A 19198-nucleotide genomic window follows, 5' to 3' on the forward strand; every position below is an offset into this window, starting at 1 on the left:
CCCCAATAAAGGAGTGGTTCTGCAGGTGGTGACCACTTCTCAGTTCATATGCTTCCTGGCTGATGTTTTGACCACTTTTGAATGCTGGCGGTGCTTTCACTCTAGTGGTAGCATGAGACGGAGTCTACAACCCACACAAGGGGCTCAGGTAGTGCAGCTCATCCAGGATGACACATCAATGCGGGCTGTGGCAAGAAGGTTAGCTGTGTCTGTCAGCGTAGTGTCCAGCACGGAGGCGCTACCAGGAGACAGGCCAGTACATCAGGAGACGTGGAGGAGGCCGTAGGAGGGCAACAACCCAGCAGCAGGACCGCTACCTCTGCCTTTGTGCAAAGAGGAGCAGGAGGAGCACTGCCAGAGCCCTGCAAAGTTACCTCCAGCAGGCCACAAATCTGCATGTGTCTGCTCAAATGGTCAGAAACAGACTCCATGAGGATGGTATGAGGGCCTGACGTCCACAGGTGGGGGTTGTGCTTTACAGCCCAACACCGTGCAGGACGTTTGGCATTTGCCAGAGAACACCAAGATTGGCAATTTCGCCACTAGCGCCCTGTGCTCTTCACAGATGAAAGCAGGTTCACACTGAGCACATGTGACAGACGTGACAGTCTGGAGACACCGTGGAGAACGTTCTACTGCCTGCAACATCCTCCAGCATGACCGGTTTGGCGGTGGGTCAGTCATGGTGTGGGATGGCATTTCTTTGGGGGGCCGCACAGCCCTCCATGTGCTCGCCAGAGGTAGCCTGACTGTCATTAGGTACCGAGATGAGATCCTCAGACCCCTTGTGAGACCATATGCTGGTGCGGTTGGCCCTGGGTTCCTCCTAATGCAAGACAATGCTAGACCTCATGTGGCTGGAGTGTGTCAGCAGGTCCTGCAAGAGGAAGGCATTGATACTATGGACTGGCCCGCCCATTCCCCAGACCTGAATCCAATTGAGCACATCTGGGACATCATGTCTTGCTCCATCCACCAACGCCACGTTGCACCACAGACTGTCCAGGAGTTGGCGGATGCTTTAGTCCAGGTCTGGGAGGAGATCCCTCGGGAGACCATCCGCCACCTCATCAGGAGCATGCCCAGGCGTTGTAGGGAGGTCATACAGGCACATGGAGGCCACACACACTACTGAGCCTCATTTTGACTTGTTTTAAGGACATTACATCAAAGTTGGATCAGGCTGTTGTGTGATTTTCCACATTAATTTTGAGTGTGAAATCCAGACCTCAATGGGTTGATAAATTTGATTTCCATTGATAATTTTTGTGTGATTTTGTTGTCAGCACATTCAACTATTTCAAGAAAAAAGTATTTAATAAGAATATTTCATTCATTCAGATCTAGGATGTGTTATTTTAGTGTTCCCTTTATTTTTTTGAGCAGTGTAGTTACATTTTCTGAGATCGCAATAGAAAAAACTTTCAGACAGCTAGATCCAGGATTCTTACAGGGTTCAAGTTCAATGTCTAATTTAACTGATTAATGCTTAATATATGATATAACAACAACTTACACTGCCATAAATGCAAGGACAGAAAAGTACTGTTTTATGTCACACAATTTAAAGGGTTAAACACATTTAAAAATACATTTAAATACATTTATATTGAAAATAGCTATGATTCCCCCTTACATTCTAATGGAACGACATGAAAAAAATTGTCTGATTATTATCAATGACTTATTAACAGTTGTAACAAGTTGTCCAGTGTAGGAAATCCTCACTGGTACCCTAGTTTATAGAAAGACCCAAGTGCAAGAAGGGCCTTTTCATGTTGCGGGTTTGAGGAGTTCTTAATTCTTCAACACATTAAACAGTTTAGGGGGACCACAGCTAGTTGGCCTCCTCTCACGCATGTTTGTCTTGTTAATGACGAAAGGAAGAAAGGCACGTCTCTATTCCCTCCAGACAATCAGCTCCTCCAGAGTTCCTAGAGAGCCTACACCGGTAGCACTTTCTAATAACTCCACGTAATAACCATTCATAATGGATTTGTACATAGTTTTTTTTGCATTTGTTAATCATTACTCCATTCATACAATGTTTAATATTGGTCCTTATAAACAATTTACAATCTTTGTCACAACTTCTGCCGAAGTCGGTCCCTCTCCTTGTTCGGGCAGCGTTCGGTGGTCGACATCACCGATCTTCTAGCCATCGCAGCTCCACTTTTCATTTTCCATTATTTTGTCTTGTTTTCCTGCACACCTGGTTTACATCTCATCATCATTACTATGCGTATTCAGCCGTCTGTTCCCTCCATGTCTGTGTGGGGTATTGTTTATTGTCGAGGTTGGCACGCTTCCGGCTGGTTAGCGCCAGGCTTTATGTATACCTGTGTGTTGGGGCAGCCTGTACTTTGTACTTTGTTTGTGGTACTTTGTGCTGCCTTACTTGTTTTGGGCATTTGGTTTTGGTGACTCTGTTGCGTTCTGGTCTTACTATTTGCCTCAGTAAAGTGCTTCGTGTTCACTCAACTCTGCTCTCCTGCGACCTGACTTCCATGCACCAGCTACACCCACCATTGACAGTCTTGCGTGGCCTAATCGAGTGTGGGCTATTTATACTTTACAAATACTTTAGAAAATGTTTTGCGTGACCAGTGTAATTTCTCACAAAAAGATGGGCATACCATTGGTAGACATTGTCTCCTAGAACACATCAATAAGCATGCAATACAAAGGATGTTTAAATATATTAAACATTTTATTCCAAAACAGTCAAACTGTTGGAATAGTGTGATGTGTAACTTCAGACAAACTCTAGTCTGAGTAAAATAACGTTTTTCACCCGAACATTAGCATTTCTTGGCAGTGACTTCTCTGTCAAAACCAAAGTGTGGATTGCAGTCACTAATTAGACAAGTTCACAGACTGCTTACGAGGTAAGGAAACAAATATCTGAGCACATAATTTCGCTGAACTATCCCATTACGTTTAAAGAGTTACTACCTTTAAAGGTCCAGTAAAAGAGCAGCTAAATAAAGCCACGTGTGAAAAATGTCTGAAGCACTGGAATCATTTAAAGGTTATAATTTACATCTAATATTTCTACCTCAATCACATATCAGTAGTAATGAAGGAATAAAAATCCACTAGAGGAAAACTTTCCGGCCCAGTCAGCTATTGTGTGTAGGCTACATTTCCCTGTTTTATAATTGGTTTGCATTCACAAGGTTAGCAAAACCTTCACATTTAAACTCTTCCACAGGTCCTTGCAACAGTGGTTTAACAGTTTTTGTGAATATAAAACTACCAAAAATGTTCTGGTAGTATCAATATCACTGAACACATCACATCATAGATGACTTGCACAGAGTGACACACACTGCCTGGTTAGTGTGTGACTCAAGGCTGTATTGTTCTCGTTCTCAGGCCTACCTGGTTTTCCCAGGTTAAGTGATACAAATCAGCCTTTAGCTCTCAGGGCAGCTGCACTACAGCAGCAAGAAGACAACTAGCCAATGAGGACCTATAATGTAGTCTGAAATCTCAGAGCCTCGTAATTGGCCCACTGACTGAGTGTTGTCGCTGCCATCCACTACTTTGAATAAATGGAGCGATAAATTATTCATGTTGAGATTAACAAATATGACAGGCATCCTCTGGATTATAGATTAACACACCATGGCCTCATCATGGCATGTTATTAATAAACGCTTTGGGAAATCATACTTGCCAAAAAAGGTATGTTGCCAAAAAATGTGTTTCTCTCCGAGCTTAACTGAGACATGCATGCTTATGCTTCATTATCTACAGTTGAAGTCAGAGGTTTACATACACTTAGGTTGGAGTCATTAAAACTAGTTTTTCAACAACTCCACAAATGTCTTGTTAACAAACTATAGATTTGGCAAGTCGGTTAGGACATCTACTTTGTGCATGACACAAGTAATTTTTCCAAAAATGGTTTGCAGGCAGATTATTACACTTAATTCACTGTTTCACAATTCCAGTGGGTCAGAAGTTTACATACACTAAGTTGACTGTGCCTTTAAATAGCTTGGAAAATTCCAGAAAATGATGTCATGGCTTTAGAAGCTTCTGATAGGATAATTGATATAATATGAGTCAATTGGAGGTGTACCTGTGGATGTATTTCAAGGCCTACCTTCAAACTCAGTGCCTCTTTGCTTGACATCATGGAAAAAAAGAAAAAAATCAGCCAAGACCTCAGAATTTTTTTGGTAGAGCTCCACAAGTCTGGTTCATCCTTGGGAGCAATTTCCAAACGCCTGAAGGTGCCACATTCATCTGTCCAAACAATAGTACGCAAGTATAAACACCATGGGACCACGCAGCCGCCATACCGCTCAGGAAGGAGACGCGTTCGGTCTCATAGAGGTGATGGGCTTTGGTGTGAAAAGTGAAAATCAAACAGGTACAAAAGTATCTATATCCACAGTAGAGTCCTATATCAACATAATCTGAAAGGCCGCTCAGTAAGGAAGAAGCCACTGCTCCAAAACGGCCATAAAAAAGCCAGACTACGGTTTGCAACTGCACATGGGGACAAAGATCGTACTTTTTGGAGAAATGTCCTCTGGACTGATGAAACAAAAATAGAACTGTTGGCCATAATGACCATCGTTATGTTTGGAGGAAAAAGGGGGAGGCTTGCAAGCCGAAGAACACCGTCCCAACCATGAAGCACAGGGGTGGCAGCATCATGTTGTGGGGGTGCTTTGCTGCAAAAGGGACATGTGCACTTCACAAAATAGATGACATCACGAGGCAGGAAAATTGTGTGGATATATTGAAGCAACATCTCAAGACATCAGTTAAAGTTAAAGCTTGGTCGCAAATGGGCCTTCCAAATGGACAATGATCCCAAGCATACTTCCAAAGGTGTGACAAAATGGCTTAAGGACAACAAAGTTAAGGTATTGGAGTGGCCCTGACCTAAATCCTATAGAACATTTGTGGGCAGAACCGAAAAAGTGTGTGCGAGTAAGGAGGCCTACAAACCTGACTCAGTTACACCAGCTCTGTCAGGAGGAATGGGCCAATATTCACCCAACTTATTGTGGGAAGCTTGTGGAAGGCTACCCGACACGTTTGACCCAAGTGAATCAATTTAAAGGCAATGCTACCAAATACTAATTGAGTGTATGTAAACTTCTAACCACTGGGAATGTGATGAAAGAAGTAAAAGCTTAAATAAATAATTCTCTCTACTATTATTCTGACATTTCACATTCTGAAAATAAAGTTGTGATCCCAACTGACCCTAAGACAGGGAATACATTTTTACTAGGATTAATTATCAGGAATTGTGAAACTGAGTTTAGATGTATTTGGCTAGGTTGTATGTAAACTTCCAACCTCAACTGTACATATTTTAAGCAACATGTCACAGTTGTTTGTACACAGGCCTCTCCTGTCCTTACCGAAGATGTGAAGAGAAGACCATTGTAATGAAGATGCAGTAAGTACTGCTGTGTCATTTCACAAATAGAGTGCCTTTTGGGTAGTGTAATTTGTCAAAAATAACTATTTATTTCACCTAATTTTAACACTGTCATAAAGAGCACTGTCATGCACAAAGTAGATGTGCTATTATGTCTTAATAAACATGCTTTCCTTGTCAAAAGGTTACATTTAAAGAAAGATTACTATAAAATGTCTATTACAGCTACAGGGTTGACCGTAAAAGGGTTGTGGATTTAATCTTAAATCAGCAATATCTCCCCTTGTGACAGGGGGAATGGGAGCTTTTTGTGTGCAGGGGGGAGGTGCAATTTTATGCAACCTTAACAAAAATTATTACTTTTTAATACATTTCTATGGGTAACAGGGTTGACGTGTACCAGAAAATGTCCAAAAAGAGTAGAACCATCTCACCTGAGGGACACATGTACATTAATTACTAACCACATTATACAAGTAAAAAATCATTTGAAATTTCTTTCCCAAAGCAACAAAATAACTAGGGCTTCAAAATGATAGTGAAAACTTGGTGAAATCTTGGGGTTAAGTGGGTTAAATTCTTCCTAGAAGTTGGACGTACATGACTTGGGACATGCCAAAATGGGGATTTACAGAGAAAACAAATACCTTTAGTAACTTTACTGCATAGATGTATTTATTTATCCTTAACAGTTAAGAACAAATTCTTATTTACAATGACAGCCTACCCCAGCTAAGCCCTAACCCAGATGACGCTGGGCATATTGTGCGCCGCCCTATGGGACTCCCAATCACAGCCGGTTGTGATACAGCCTGGAATTGAACAAGGGTCTGTAGTGACACCTCTAACACTGAGATGCAGTGCCTTAGACAGCCGCGCCACTCGGGAGCCTCGGGAGCACTATGTATGTATGTGATCCAACTGTTCAATTGAGTGTTTAGCAACATGTACATACATAATTCCTGAGGGACATAAAAAGCACTCTAAACAAAGAAGAAAAAGGAATGAGCTGCTGTCAGGAATATGGTGGAAACTTCCCCCAGCCATGCTTGCTCCGATCCAATGCTTTTAAATGCAGGAGGGGGGGTGAATGAGTGCACACCTCAGGAGAAGGGTAAAGAATCATAATGCAGCCCAGCCCTACTAGCTAGTTCTGCATGAACAAGTGGAAGTTGGTGCGTGTGAACTCTTGGTGGATGAAGTCTATGAGAGTGTCAGACTCTGGGGCATTTTGCAGTGCCCCTCTGGCCTGCGGGGGGGTGTTGTGTTCAGGGGTGTAGGTGAAGCTGAAGGTGCTCCTGTAGATCAGACCATCCAGACGGATGAGGGACAGAGGTACGGTGATGGGGTGCCGCAGCCATCTCCACTCCCCACTGAACACGGACACGTCTGGAACCACACACAGCATGGACTTTGGTGACCTGCAGTGACACAATAGAGAGGTGAGTCGGGCAGCTCTTGCTGTAGATTCCAGGCCTGATCGCTTATTGCTAAATAAGTTGTGGTTTAAATTAGAATTAAAGCAGTTGTTTAGAAGAAAATCTTAATGTTTTTTGGATTCAACTTGTTAATCAAAACGTGCTTCTTTTGAAGGATTAGACTTCTTATGGTCTCACCAATAGTAGATTAGACAGGGTTTTAGGCCAGGATTCATAGACAGAGAAACAATGGACTGCAGCGATTTCAGCTCGAGCTGACATCCACAGGACCCACAGGGAACGCGCACATTGTTGCAATTGAAATTGTCTTTAAAAGTTTAGCGCTGTATTCAAGTCGTTAATTGGATTGAATCCCGGGCTTAATCGCCATGGGTTCTCCAAGAAGCTTGGGCAAACATTTTCAGTTTTGAGACAAATAATAGCAGAGATGGGACCAAGCCACAATTTAGCAAGTCCTAAGCAAGTCTCGAGTCTTACCCTTCGGATCTCGAGTCAAGTCCCAAGTAACAATGGGTAAGTCTCAAGTCAAGTCCCAAGTAACAATGGGCAAGTCTCAAGTCAAGTCCCAGAGCTCAAGTCAAGTCACGTCCCTAATTTTGGGTTTTGAGTCCTCAAGTCAATGGTTAAGTGTTTTATACCAATATCAATGCCATTTTTAAATTCAGGTTATATTTTCTGTTTCCCTTGCACTCGGCCTACTAGTACACTACATACGCCTACATAATAAACTTCATAGATCATGAGATAAATGGTTGTTGAATCAACATTACCAATAGAAAGGCCATTACCAATAGAAAGGCCATCCAAATGATGATTTACAGCTAGTGTTGATAGTACAGCTACAGTTTGACTGATATTGTGACATTTATTAGAATCAGAATCAATAAGAATCAAGTGTTGTTGCTTTCCCCACGCCCACTACATGCGCATTGAGGGGTCTGTGGTTGGCTGAGAATAAACATTCACAGAAACTCTTGCTCAAGAGTGCATATTTTCAAGTGACAAGCGTTGAAAATATAGGACAGCAGCGGTGCTAGGCAGATCAGAACAGAATTTAACAGTCATTTCCCATATAACCCATTAAGATTCTCCACTTTGCGTAACGTCATTGCCACAAATGTATGTTCACAGTGTAATAACAGAATTTAACAGGAGAGGAAGGTGGTGCTGCTCTTTTGAGAGGGGGAAATCCAAGTCTCTCGAGTCTCTTGAGTCATACAGCTCAAGTCCAAGTTAAGTCCCGAGTCATACAGCTCAAGTCTAAGTTAAGTCCCGAGTCATACAGCTCAAGTCCAAGTTAAGTCCTGAGTCATAGATGCTCAAGTCCAAGTCAAGTGTTTTTTCCAAGTCATGTTTCAAGTCGCAAAATCTCTGACTAATAGTGTTTGATTTTAAGCTCTTCATTTAAAAATGATGAATCCAGCTTCATTTACATGGCAGTGGAAGATTATGTTTCTCACATTTCCTGCAGCCTTGGTACGAAGAGCATACTGTGGATTACAATGTTATACAAACACTGATCTTGCGGTGGTGAGGATACTTGCAGAACCTTTTGGCAAGACCCTAGCAAATGATATATCAGCGTTTTGGGTGAGGTTTAAGGGTGGTGATGACATCAGAACAAATGCTTGGATTTGGTCAAATTACCTAAAACCTCAGAGGCACCTGATGCTACAGTGGAACATTCCGTACACCATTACAACAGGCTGAAGAGTTGGACAGCGGAGCCAAGCAATTCCAATGGTACTCAAGCCACTTGAACTCCATTGTGCAACCATGGGCCTATCCATTGGATTAATTAAAGAACATATTTTGTGGAGGACAAAAATGAATCTTCATCTGAAATACTGTACCTCCTTTTTACATGAGAATGTTTGCTATGTTTTTATTTTCACTTTAGGTCTAACAAATGACTGTGTGTGTTCAATTTTTTAAATATAAATCCCAAATATATTTTTTAGAATTTGTTTCCCTGAACCTTCTTGGGCCACTGAAATGCTCAGTCCGACTGTGTGGACGTGGGGATACAAATGTTAATACATTTACATACAGCCCTGATTGACTGATAGAATCATCTAGATCGCACCCCCTTACCCCTTCAAAAAACAACAACAAAGGCACATGGTATTCAACCTGTCAGTTGGAGCTGGACCCTGAAAGCAACGAACTTCCACAGGTGTGTAGGCTACTTTGCCATGTCATCCAAACAAAAGGCATACATAGTACAACAACGATATAACAAATTAAGATGCATTGTCTTCAATAGGTCACCAGAAGATGCATTAGGTCACCAGGAGATGCAGGCCCAAAACAGCCTATTTGCATGGGGGACCATCCTGGCCTACAGTATACCCTGTCTGCTGTCTACTCATTGCAGAATGCCATGATTATCTACGGGGAAGACTATAATAATATTAATATTCAGTATCATCAAAGTTTATTTCATGGAAACAGGAGACAAAGGGCTGTGAGACAGGTTTAATCTTAGACACATGAAAAGTGTGATTAATATGGAGGGTACGGCGCAACAGAAGATGAACAGCAGAGGGGCTAATGATCTTGGAGACGGGGAAAGGCCGGTAAAAGCAAGGGGAAAGTTTGCGGGACTCCACCCGGAGGGGCAGGTCACGAGTGGACAGCCATACCCTCTGCCTGAGATGATACCAGGGATCCGGGGTCCGGTGGCGGTCCGCTTGTCATCGATACCTGGAGGTGGTCTTAAGAACCGACCGGGCTCTCTTCCAGGTACGACGACAGCGGCGGACAAACATCTGGGCCGAGGGTATGCCGACCTCTTCCTCTTGCTCAGAGAAGAGCAGGAGCTGATACCCCAGGGAACACTCGAAAGGCAAGATCCTAGTAGCAGAGCAGGGGAGGGCGTTGTGGGGTTATTCAAACCACACGAGCTGCTGGCTCCAGGTGGTGGGGTTGACGGAGACAAAGGCAGCGAAGAGTCATTTCCAGGTCTTGATTGGCTCGTTCCAACTGGCCGTTGGACTGCGGGTGGAACCCGGAGGACAGGCTGGCCGATGACCCAATGAGCGTGCAGAATGCCTTCCAGAACCGGGATGAGAACTGAGGGCCCCGGTTTAAGACCATGTCCACCAGGAGTCCATGGATCTGGAAGACGTGCTGCAACGTGAGCTGGGCCGTCTCTTTGGCAGAGGGTAGCTTTGGGAGAGGAATGAAGTGGGCAGCTTTGGGAAACCGGTCCACTACTGTCAGGATGGCGGGGGAAGACCCATGACGAAGTCCAGGGATATGTGAAACCAGGGACAGTGAGGGACATGCAGTGGTTGAAGAAGACCAGCCAGAGCTTGCCGAGGAGTATTGTTCTGTGCACAGACCGTGTAGGCGTCGACGAACGCAGAGATATCCAGGACCATGGTCGGCCACCAAAAGCGTTGTCGCACAATAACCAGGGTCCGACGGTAATCCAGGTGGCAGGCAAGCCTGGAGGAGTGGGTCCACTCCAGGACAGAGGAGCGGACAGCATCAGGCACAAACAACCCCCCCCAGGGTTCGGCTGGGAACGCTGCACCTCACAGACCTGCATCCCTATTCCCCAGAAGAGTGACGTCGCCAGACACGAGGTGGAAAGGATGGTCTCGAGGTCCAAAAAGCGGCGTGACAGCGCATCTGGCTTGATGTTCTTGGATTCTAGTCGGTAGGAGAAGGTGAAGTTAAACCGGGTGAAAATCAGGGCCCACCTAGCTTGATATTCCAGGTTCTTGTGGTCCGTCCACACAATAACAGATGTTCCGCCCCCTCCAACGCCATCTTCACAGCGAGAAGCTCACAATTCCCCACATTGTAGTTCCTCTCCGTTGCGTTAAGGTGATGGGAGTAGAAGGCGCAGGGATGTAACTTAAGGTCAAGGGCAGAACGCTGGGACAGGACAGGACAGCCCCCACTCCAACATCCGAAGCATCGGCCTCCACCACGAACTGACGGGGACGGGTCAGGATGAACCAAGAAAGGAGCAGTGGTGAAGCGGTGCTTGAGGTCCCGGAATTCCCGGTCAGCAGCTGGGGACCATGTGAACGGTACCTTGGGAGAGGTGAGTGCAGATGGGAGAAGCCAGGGTGCTGTAACCCCGGACAAAGCTGCAATAGAAGTTGACAAATCACAGGAAACACTCTGGACGTAGGCTAGGGCTAATCTATCATGCTCTCACCTTCCCTGGATCCATCTAGTAACTCACAAAACAGTTTAATTTTTTATTTTTTTTATTTGAGATTCTTCAAAGTAGCCACCCTTTGTCTTGATGACAGCTTTGCACACTCTTGGTTGGCATTTTCTCAACCAGCTTCATGAGGTAGTCACCTGGAATACATTTAAATTAACAGGTGTGCTGTGTTAAAAGTACATTTGTGGATTTTTTTCCCCTTGGTTACATCATTGCCCTTGGTTACATCAGGGTCCAGCTCCAACTGACAGGTTGACTACCTCCCTGCAGCAATGATGTAACCAAGGGAAAAAATCCACAAATGTACTTTTAACACAGCACACCTGTTAATTGAAATGTATTCCAGGAGGCTGAATTCATTTGGCTTGACCCCTAAGACCAAGGTGGTTGATTGAGGTGATTGCGGCGCATGAATGGCACGACAATTGGCCTCAAGATCTCATCACGGTATCTCTGTGTATTCAAATTGCCATTGACAAAATACAAATGTGTTCATTGTCCGTAGCTTATGCCTGCCCATACATAACCCAACCACCACCATGGGGCACTCTGTTCGCAACGTTGACATCAGCAAACTGCTCGACCACACAACGCCAAACACACTGTCTGCCATCTGCCCCGGTACAGTTGAAACCGGGAATCATCCGTGAAGAGCACACTTCTCCAGCGAGCCAGTAGCCATCGAATGTCAGCATTTGCCCACTGATGTCAGTTATGATGCAGAACTGCAATCAGGTCAAGACCCTGGTGTGGACTGGCACGTAGATGAGTTTCCCTGAAACGATTTCTGACAGTTTGTGCAGAAATTCTTTGGTTGTGTAAAGCCAGTTTCATCAGCTGTCCAGGTGGCTCTCAGATGATCCTGCAGGTGAAGAAGCCGGATGTGGAGGTCCTGGGCTGGCGTGTTTACACTTGGTCTGCGGTTGTGAAGCTGGTTGGACGTAATGCCAAATTCTCTAAAACAAAGTTGGAGGTGGCTTATGGTAGAGTAATTAACATTCAATTCTCTGGCAACAGCTCTGGTGGACATTCCTGCAGTCAGCAAATGCATGCTCCCTCAAAACTTGAGACATCTGCAGCAATGTGCTGTGACAAAACTGCACATTGTAGAGTTGCCTTGTGTTTACCCCAGCACAAGGTACACCTGTGTAATTATCATGCTGTTTAATTAATTATCTTCCTGATATGCCACACCAGTCAGGTGGATGGACTATCTTGGCACAGGAGAAATGCTCACTAACAAGGATGTAAACATATTTGTGCACAACATTTGAGAGAAATAAGCTTTTGTGGCATATTTTTTTCAGCTCATGAAACAATAGACCAACACTTTACATGTTGCGTTGATATTTTTGGTCAGTATAGAATGTGGTGACATAAAAATAGTTATTGCTAAGTAGTTACCCCATCAATTGCCAAAGTTAAAAAAGTTATTTAGCTCTATGAAGGGCTGTTATTACAAATCAGTCTGAAAGTACTTTGACAGTATTTCAATCTAAAGGAAGTATGGTTTGAAGTGACTGAAATGATTCAGAAAGATATTGGAAAATGATAAGAAAATCACCTGGCAATAATTGTGTATGATGTTCTGTGTAGAAAATTATTGCGGTGCTTTTTTCCCCCAGTCTGATTATGCCTGGTCCTGTCCACTCTCTTCTCTAACAAGTCCTACACAGCTTGTGTTCCTAAGAATCTTAGGTTCCACAGGAATGGGGTCATAATAAGCTTATAGCTCCAACCATTAAAAATTAGAGCCACATTTACAGGACAAAAACAGAAAGCCCTCTGTTTATCACAACCACATTCTATTAACGGTTGTATTAAATTAGGGACACATTTTTATTTTATAAATGTTCAAATCTGGTGAAGCGTTTGGAAATGGCGGCAATGACAGTCAGGTTGCCACCCACAATGTAAACTGTAACATTTCCAGCCTACACTTTCTATGGGGATCCAGTTAGCAAGGTAGCTAGCTAGCTTCGACCGTAGGATACTGACATCACGTTAATTTACTTAGGTACCTGTACATAATGAAGGAATGTCAGAATCGCTAATATAGCTAAATGTCTCGTCAGTATCCTAGTATTATAGTATAAGTTACAACAATAACAATAGCTAACACACTTTTGTACATCGTGCATTTGACCATATTTTAGCGCCCAAAAACAATACTTCCAGGTCAACTTTTATATGAATACCATTGTAAAGCACAATTTCTCCCCTTGCCAGCAAAATCAATGACGACACCTTCATGCTGCCCATCCCTGCATGATTGAAGGCAATGGAGCTCCGCCGGGTGTTTTTAAAATGGTGCGTGGGGAAGCTACTGCGTAATAGTGAAAGAGTGTTGTGTGGGAAAACTGCTTTTTTCACCCGATTTGTCCAACTTATCACCTCTAAAATGTATATAAAACACTATATAATGTCTCATTACATACCTATTTGAAGGTTTGTGTCGAATTTGAATAGGGTTTTTAGGGCAGCGCTAAATTGATCTTCACAATTAAACTGCTTCTAACAGGGTTTAGAGTCATGATGGCTCGCAATGATTACACAAAAAAATAACAATTGATTGATTGATGAACTCACAACAAGTAATTAACTTTACAATCACCATTACACTCACCATTGCTAATTTCTTGTTTTTAGTTTGCGAAAAGGGCTACACCTGGTGGAAAGAGGCTGTATGACACAGAATGAGTTACGTACATTACGTTGTGACACGTCACAATTTAACATACAGTGTCAGAGGGGTCAGTTTTTTCAACTTTACTCCAATATTATTGGTCCATTACCATGTCAATCAACTCTTGAATAGAAACATAATTCACACTGCATTTTGATGCCAATGCAGTCGCTACATTAGTTTTCATTGCAGCCTCGTTTAAATGCAGCGGTTGCGCAAATGTGTACGAATCGGTGTTAATCACGTTACCTAACTATCTTCCTACAAGCTAAAGTTAGCTAGCTGAGTCCCAGAAATAGGGGAAAAGTGTAGCTGGCTATGTGGGAACATTGTTTACATTGTGGGAGGCAACGTCTGACTTGTTTCCCCTTTATGATTCTGACATTACTTTGTATGTAGCTAGCTACAGGTACCTATGTCAGTAGCTACTTAGCTATCCTAGTTGCGGTCAAGGCTAGTAGCTAGAACCACAATATCATGTTCTTTACTTTTAATAGTAATAATAATAAGTAGGTAGAAGAATAACTATTTAGAAACTTACTTCTTGCAAGGTTGCTCCCGGATGCTAGATGTATGTGACAGAACCTTGATGGACGATGACAGCTGCAAATTCACTGGCTGGTGTAAGTGTAGTTAGCTAGCTAACTTGTTGAAGTTTGCTGTGCATATGCCAAACCAGACAAAGTGATTGTTCTGATGGAAGACAAACAAGTGGAAGTGCAAACAAACAATTGCTGCCTTGTTAGCTAACAACTACCGTACAATCTCTAAATGCTTTTGGCCATGCATAACTACCTACCTCTCTCCTGTGCATGTCAACATGAGGAGTACCAATTTGATCGTGCGGGACCGGCAGTGGGAGAAATGCAAATCAAAGATGAACTAAAGTTCCTGGCCTTTTTTTTCCAACCAGCTCTTAAGCAAAAAAAGGCACGTTCACAATTTCAGAGTGTAATTTTGACCTCATAGTGTGGAAATGGGGAAAAAAATGTTTTAACCGCACTGCCCCTTTAAAGACCCTGAATACCTATGTACCTGAATACCTACAAGTATGTACATCACAAAATGGCTACTTTCATATTTGGGTCAAGCTTCTGGGGCTTGTAATCCTATGGCCAAGCCCGATGGGAAAATGTCCTCCAAATGTACATTTCAGAAATGTTTTATTATAAACCAAGTTCTAACAGCCTTGTTTAAATGTAACTCAAAGTCCTGTATACTTGTGCTGTCCCATGTACCACCTGGAGTTCATGTGGTGAAATGAATGAGAGCGGAAGTTTTAAATATGACTGGGGCCTCTCCAAGTGTTCTTTGGCGTGCTTGTAAGTCTACGTTCACCTGGAAGTGCCATAAAAAGCAACTAAGCAAGACAAACTAAAGTAGGCCAGAGGGCCATTAAGCCTATAACCCTGATAACTACAACAAGTACATAGATATTAGTCAATTGAAACAACAAGTTTGCACTGTGCATTTTATGTGTCCTCCTTTGTAAGGACACCACACTGGTCTGGTTGAGGCATTGCATTTACTTGATTATAGAACAAGAACAGTTACTTGTGAGATTTAAAATGTACCTGAACATAGTTTCTGCCTCCACATTTCCAAACCAAACTTTCAGATGGGGGCCAAAGTTTTCTCCATTTACTTCTAGCATGGCTACGTGTCCTCCACCATTCACCTAAAAGGACACATTCAACATTAATTCAATCAAACCATCATATCAACATTAAACTTATTTTTACTACCCTCACACACACACTTCTTATTCTGTAAACTGGAATGATATACCTACAAGGGGAGTCTACCAATAGTAGTAGTTTTAGTACTGTATTATTTAGGTACTGTATTGTACAGTACTCTTACAGTACTCATTTCCCCCCATCCACATCTCTTAAATGTTACTGTGTGCAATTTACATTTAAAAAAAACACAATTCGTCGTACTGACAGGAACAGAAAACAAGGCTGATTTGAATCTCTGCAGTTCCTTGTTCCTGAATGGATTTTTTTTGTCAGTTTCAGTAGTGTTAAGACCGCACCTCCAGTCCTGTGATGACAGGTATTGGGCTGATGGCGCTCTGAACGCAGGCCAGGCCCTCACAGAACGTATACTCCACTGCCTCTGTACCGATGATGGTCCAACATGATCCATCGTTCAGCACCTCTCTGCTCTGCTCCCTCAGACTGGATGAGACCTGGGAAGACCCAAGTTAAAAAAGTTAACTCCTCCATGCCCCATTCCCATTGAACCGTGCTCGTAAACCCAGGGCCAGAGGAATAGGTTCAGTGACACTATCCCTTAGCTACTAATTTAGGTATGTGACCTAATTCTGGGCTAAATAATGATTGCGAGTGCTAGCGAGTGTTATAGCATGGACATGTATCATCATGTCCCACAAGTGACATTTTACCTCTCATGAGGGCTTCTTACACTACTGAGTCAAACCGAGCAAAGCCAATACCCAATACCACCCACTATTGCAGGGACCGTGTTGAAAAGCATAATGAGAAGAGAGCAAGCACAGGTTTGGGTCGCACAATCGTGTGAATAGGGTCATATTAACCTGGTACTGTATGATTCTCTCGTTAGACAGACAGAGGTACATCTGGCTGTTGTCCTTGAACTGAAAGGCACACTTGTGAAGCTGGGAGACGGGCTCGTCCACATCTAGGATGGCGTGCTGCTTGTTCACCTTGCGGATCACCTGGAGGGAATCCAAAAACAACAATGATCTAACGGAATCCATCATCCTTTTGACACATCGTTGGCCTCCTCTCTATAAAAATAAATATAAAAATAAACAGCGACAATAAGAAATACATGTACTAGTATGAGAGGAATCTAATGGAATCTATATTCCAATAAGACACATAATTGGCTTAATCTCTTTTTAAAATCAACTGGACCTCTATTAAATCTATGTACAACATGATAGCTTTGTTAATAACATGGCTTAGATGATGTTATGTCTGGAGGAGGCCCCTGAATAAGATTGTGTTTTCCTGCCAGGGAAAGCCAATGTATCATCTTCCCATTATAGATAACCCCTGGCTGGTCCTGAGCTACACGCTTAAACAAAAAATAACCTAAATAGGTTATTCGGCTGTCCACATCGGCGAACCCTTTGAAGAACCCTTTTTGGTTCCTGGTAGAATCTCTTTGGTTCCAGGTAGAACCCTTTTGGGTTCCATGTAAAACCCTTTCCACAGAGGGTTCAACATGGAACCCAAAGGGTTCTACCTGGAACCAAAAAGGGTTCTTCACAGGAGAACTATGTGGACAGCCAAATAACCCATTTGGAACCATTTTGTCTAAGAGTGTACCAGAAAGAGCAGTCTCAGCACGACTGTGGGCTAGCACTATTTCAGCTCCCTCCAAAGGCCTGAGCTGAACCAAACTGTAAGCAAACACAGTAAACGTGGTGGAGAGCGCTCTAGAGTTTAAATAGGAAAATATACAAGCCTCTGCAAAAAAAAAAAATTCAGCAAATTGCCTCAACTTAAATAACATGTATATGTGTACAATGTAGGTGAATGTTACTCTAAACCATCAGCTGTATTATTCAAACACCAATTTGGGAGTACGTGAAAGGGGTCTGAACAGCAAATTGCCATGAAGGGTTGAAAATAATCCCATCCTATGAAATGAATAAGACAACAATAACAATAGAATTCTGCTGTACAGCAAACCATATAACATCTGGAAATACTATAACACGTTATTATATACCCCAATTATGGAATACAGTGGAATTAAGGTGGTCAGACTTCAGACTACTGCAGCTATCAAGGTCTCCAGCATAATGGTACCATTGAGGTGATATCCGATTATATTGCATGTGTGTGTTTACCATGGGGGGCAGGGCCACCCCGGAGTCAGTGCAGACCAGCTGAACCACACAGCCGTAGCAGATGAAACCCTCACACACCGTGAACTCCTCCGAGTCAGCATGCTGGTCATCCACTGCGCACACACACACACACACAGACAGACAGACAGACAGACAGACAGACAGACAGACAGACAGACAGACAGACAGACAGACAGACAGACAGACAGACAGACAGACAGACAGACAGACAGACAGACAGACAGACAGACAGACAAAGTTAAAACAATGTAAGTGAATGAATAGCAGTAGGATGAAAACATGAAAAACAGATGAGCCTATGGAGTCTACTTCTGGTGTGAGCTTGATCTTAGTTTTTGGGATCTGATTCCAATCAGAGAAAGGTTGAAAATCCATCTTGGAATGTATTAGCAGATGTTTTTTTATTTCATGATGGAAAACAAATATTGTCCCAGCATTACCACCAGCTAGAAGATTTACTTCTTCCTTTCATAAGGGCTCTGACAAGTCATTCTGCCCACAGCAGTAAAGAGAGAGAGTGTGTGTAGATGGAGGACTGAGAGACAGTGGTTCAGACAACCGTTCATACCTAGAGTGACTGTAAATGCAGTCCACTGTCTGGCACTGGCTACAAAGGCCCCTCGTTCTACGGCCAGGTAACGTGTGCTGACCGTTTGGGACCGCAAGCGGTTGAATAGAGCCACCCTCGACCCCGTGGAAATGCACACTGCAAATGTACACACACGCAAACATACAGACATGTGTACACACACGAATGCGCACACAAACACACACATATGCACACACACAAACACACATAGCCGTAGTATGCAGCATGACAAATACATTTCATTTCCACATGTTGTGCACATGACACATTTCCCTACCTTAAATACATAAATGCACACCACAAATAAGCCCATAAATAAGCATTCACCATTCTCATTAATGACTGATGCAGCATGACAATTGCAGGTATTTCCTTTCGCACACAGTGCACACTATGTCACCCCACTTTTGATCTCAGCTGTCAAACCTCTCTGGCGCCTTTCCTTTGGATCTCGCAAGGGGTAGGAGACCACTATGTCAACACAACTGGACTCGTAGTGTGTGCTCCTGGATCATAAGGACACATGTCTGGCCTAATTAGGGAGTGGCAACCTGCACCTCCACTCTAGTCCTACCGTGACCCTGGGGATTGTGGCACCTTAGGATCACCTTTCACTCACAGTCAGCGTTCTTCATAGACTGCCTCTTCTGGGACGGTTTGGAGATAACTTTGATCAGCTTACTGAGGAAGGAGCCAATCTCCTGCCCGTTACCAAGGAAGAGCTTGAGGACCAGGCGAAAGTGCTTCCTTTTGTCTGTGTCAGAGATGTACAGGGACTTGGCGCAGGCAAACATCTGTTATAAAAAAGAAAGCAAACATTCAGAAGTGCCTCATACGCTGCGTTTGTTCTGTCAATAGTCTCTTGTAATAAAGTGTTATGAAACCTTGTCTGGGTCAATATAGCGGCAGGGTAGGTTACTTAATTCAACTGTTGTAGCCCATCAGAACCCAAAATAGAACACAAGCTTGTTTTACTCCAATGTTTGTAAACAAAATAAATGTAGTGAAACA

At 43.2% G+C, this 19198-nt stretch overlaps 1 protein-coding gene across 2 annotated transcripts in view; it reads right to left on the minus strand.

Moving 5' to 3' along the window:
* Positions 1-1403: 1403 nt before the first annotated feature.
* rbpjl (recombination signal binding protein for immunoglobulin kappa J region-like) overlaps positions 1404-19198 on the minus strand; it is a 33367-nt gene continuing 15572 nt past the window's right edge. Inside the window, exons 6-12 of one of the 2 annotated variants that reach the window (XM_029682693.2) lie at positions 18807-18981; positions 18167-18304; positions 17578-17690; positions 16291-16431; positions 15766-15921; positions 15302-15405; positions 1404-6834 (exon numbers count right to left, since the gene is read on the minus strand). In XM_029682693.2, coding sequence (XP_029538553.1) covers positions 6561-6834; positions 15302-15405; positions 15766-15921; positions 16291-16431; positions 17578-17690; positions 18167-18304; positions 18807-18981 — 1101 coding nt within the window. In that variant the 3' untranslated portion in view covers positions 1404-6560. The remainder of the gene's footprint in view (positions 6835-15301; positions 15406-15765; positions 15922-16290; positions 16432-17577; positions 17691-18166; positions 18305-18806; positions 18982-19198) is intronic. The other variant, XM_029682692.2, reaches the window with a different exon arrangement.

This window comes from Oncorhynchus nerka, linkage group LG15, assembly GCF_034236695.1.
Source record: "Oncorhynchus nerka isolate Pitt River linkage group LG15, Oner_Uvic_2.0, whole genome shotgun sequence".
NCBI classification, from domain to species: domain Eukaryota; kingdom Metazoa; phylum Chordata; class Actinopteri; order Salmoniformes; family Salmonidae; genus Oncorhynchus; species Oncorhynchus nerka.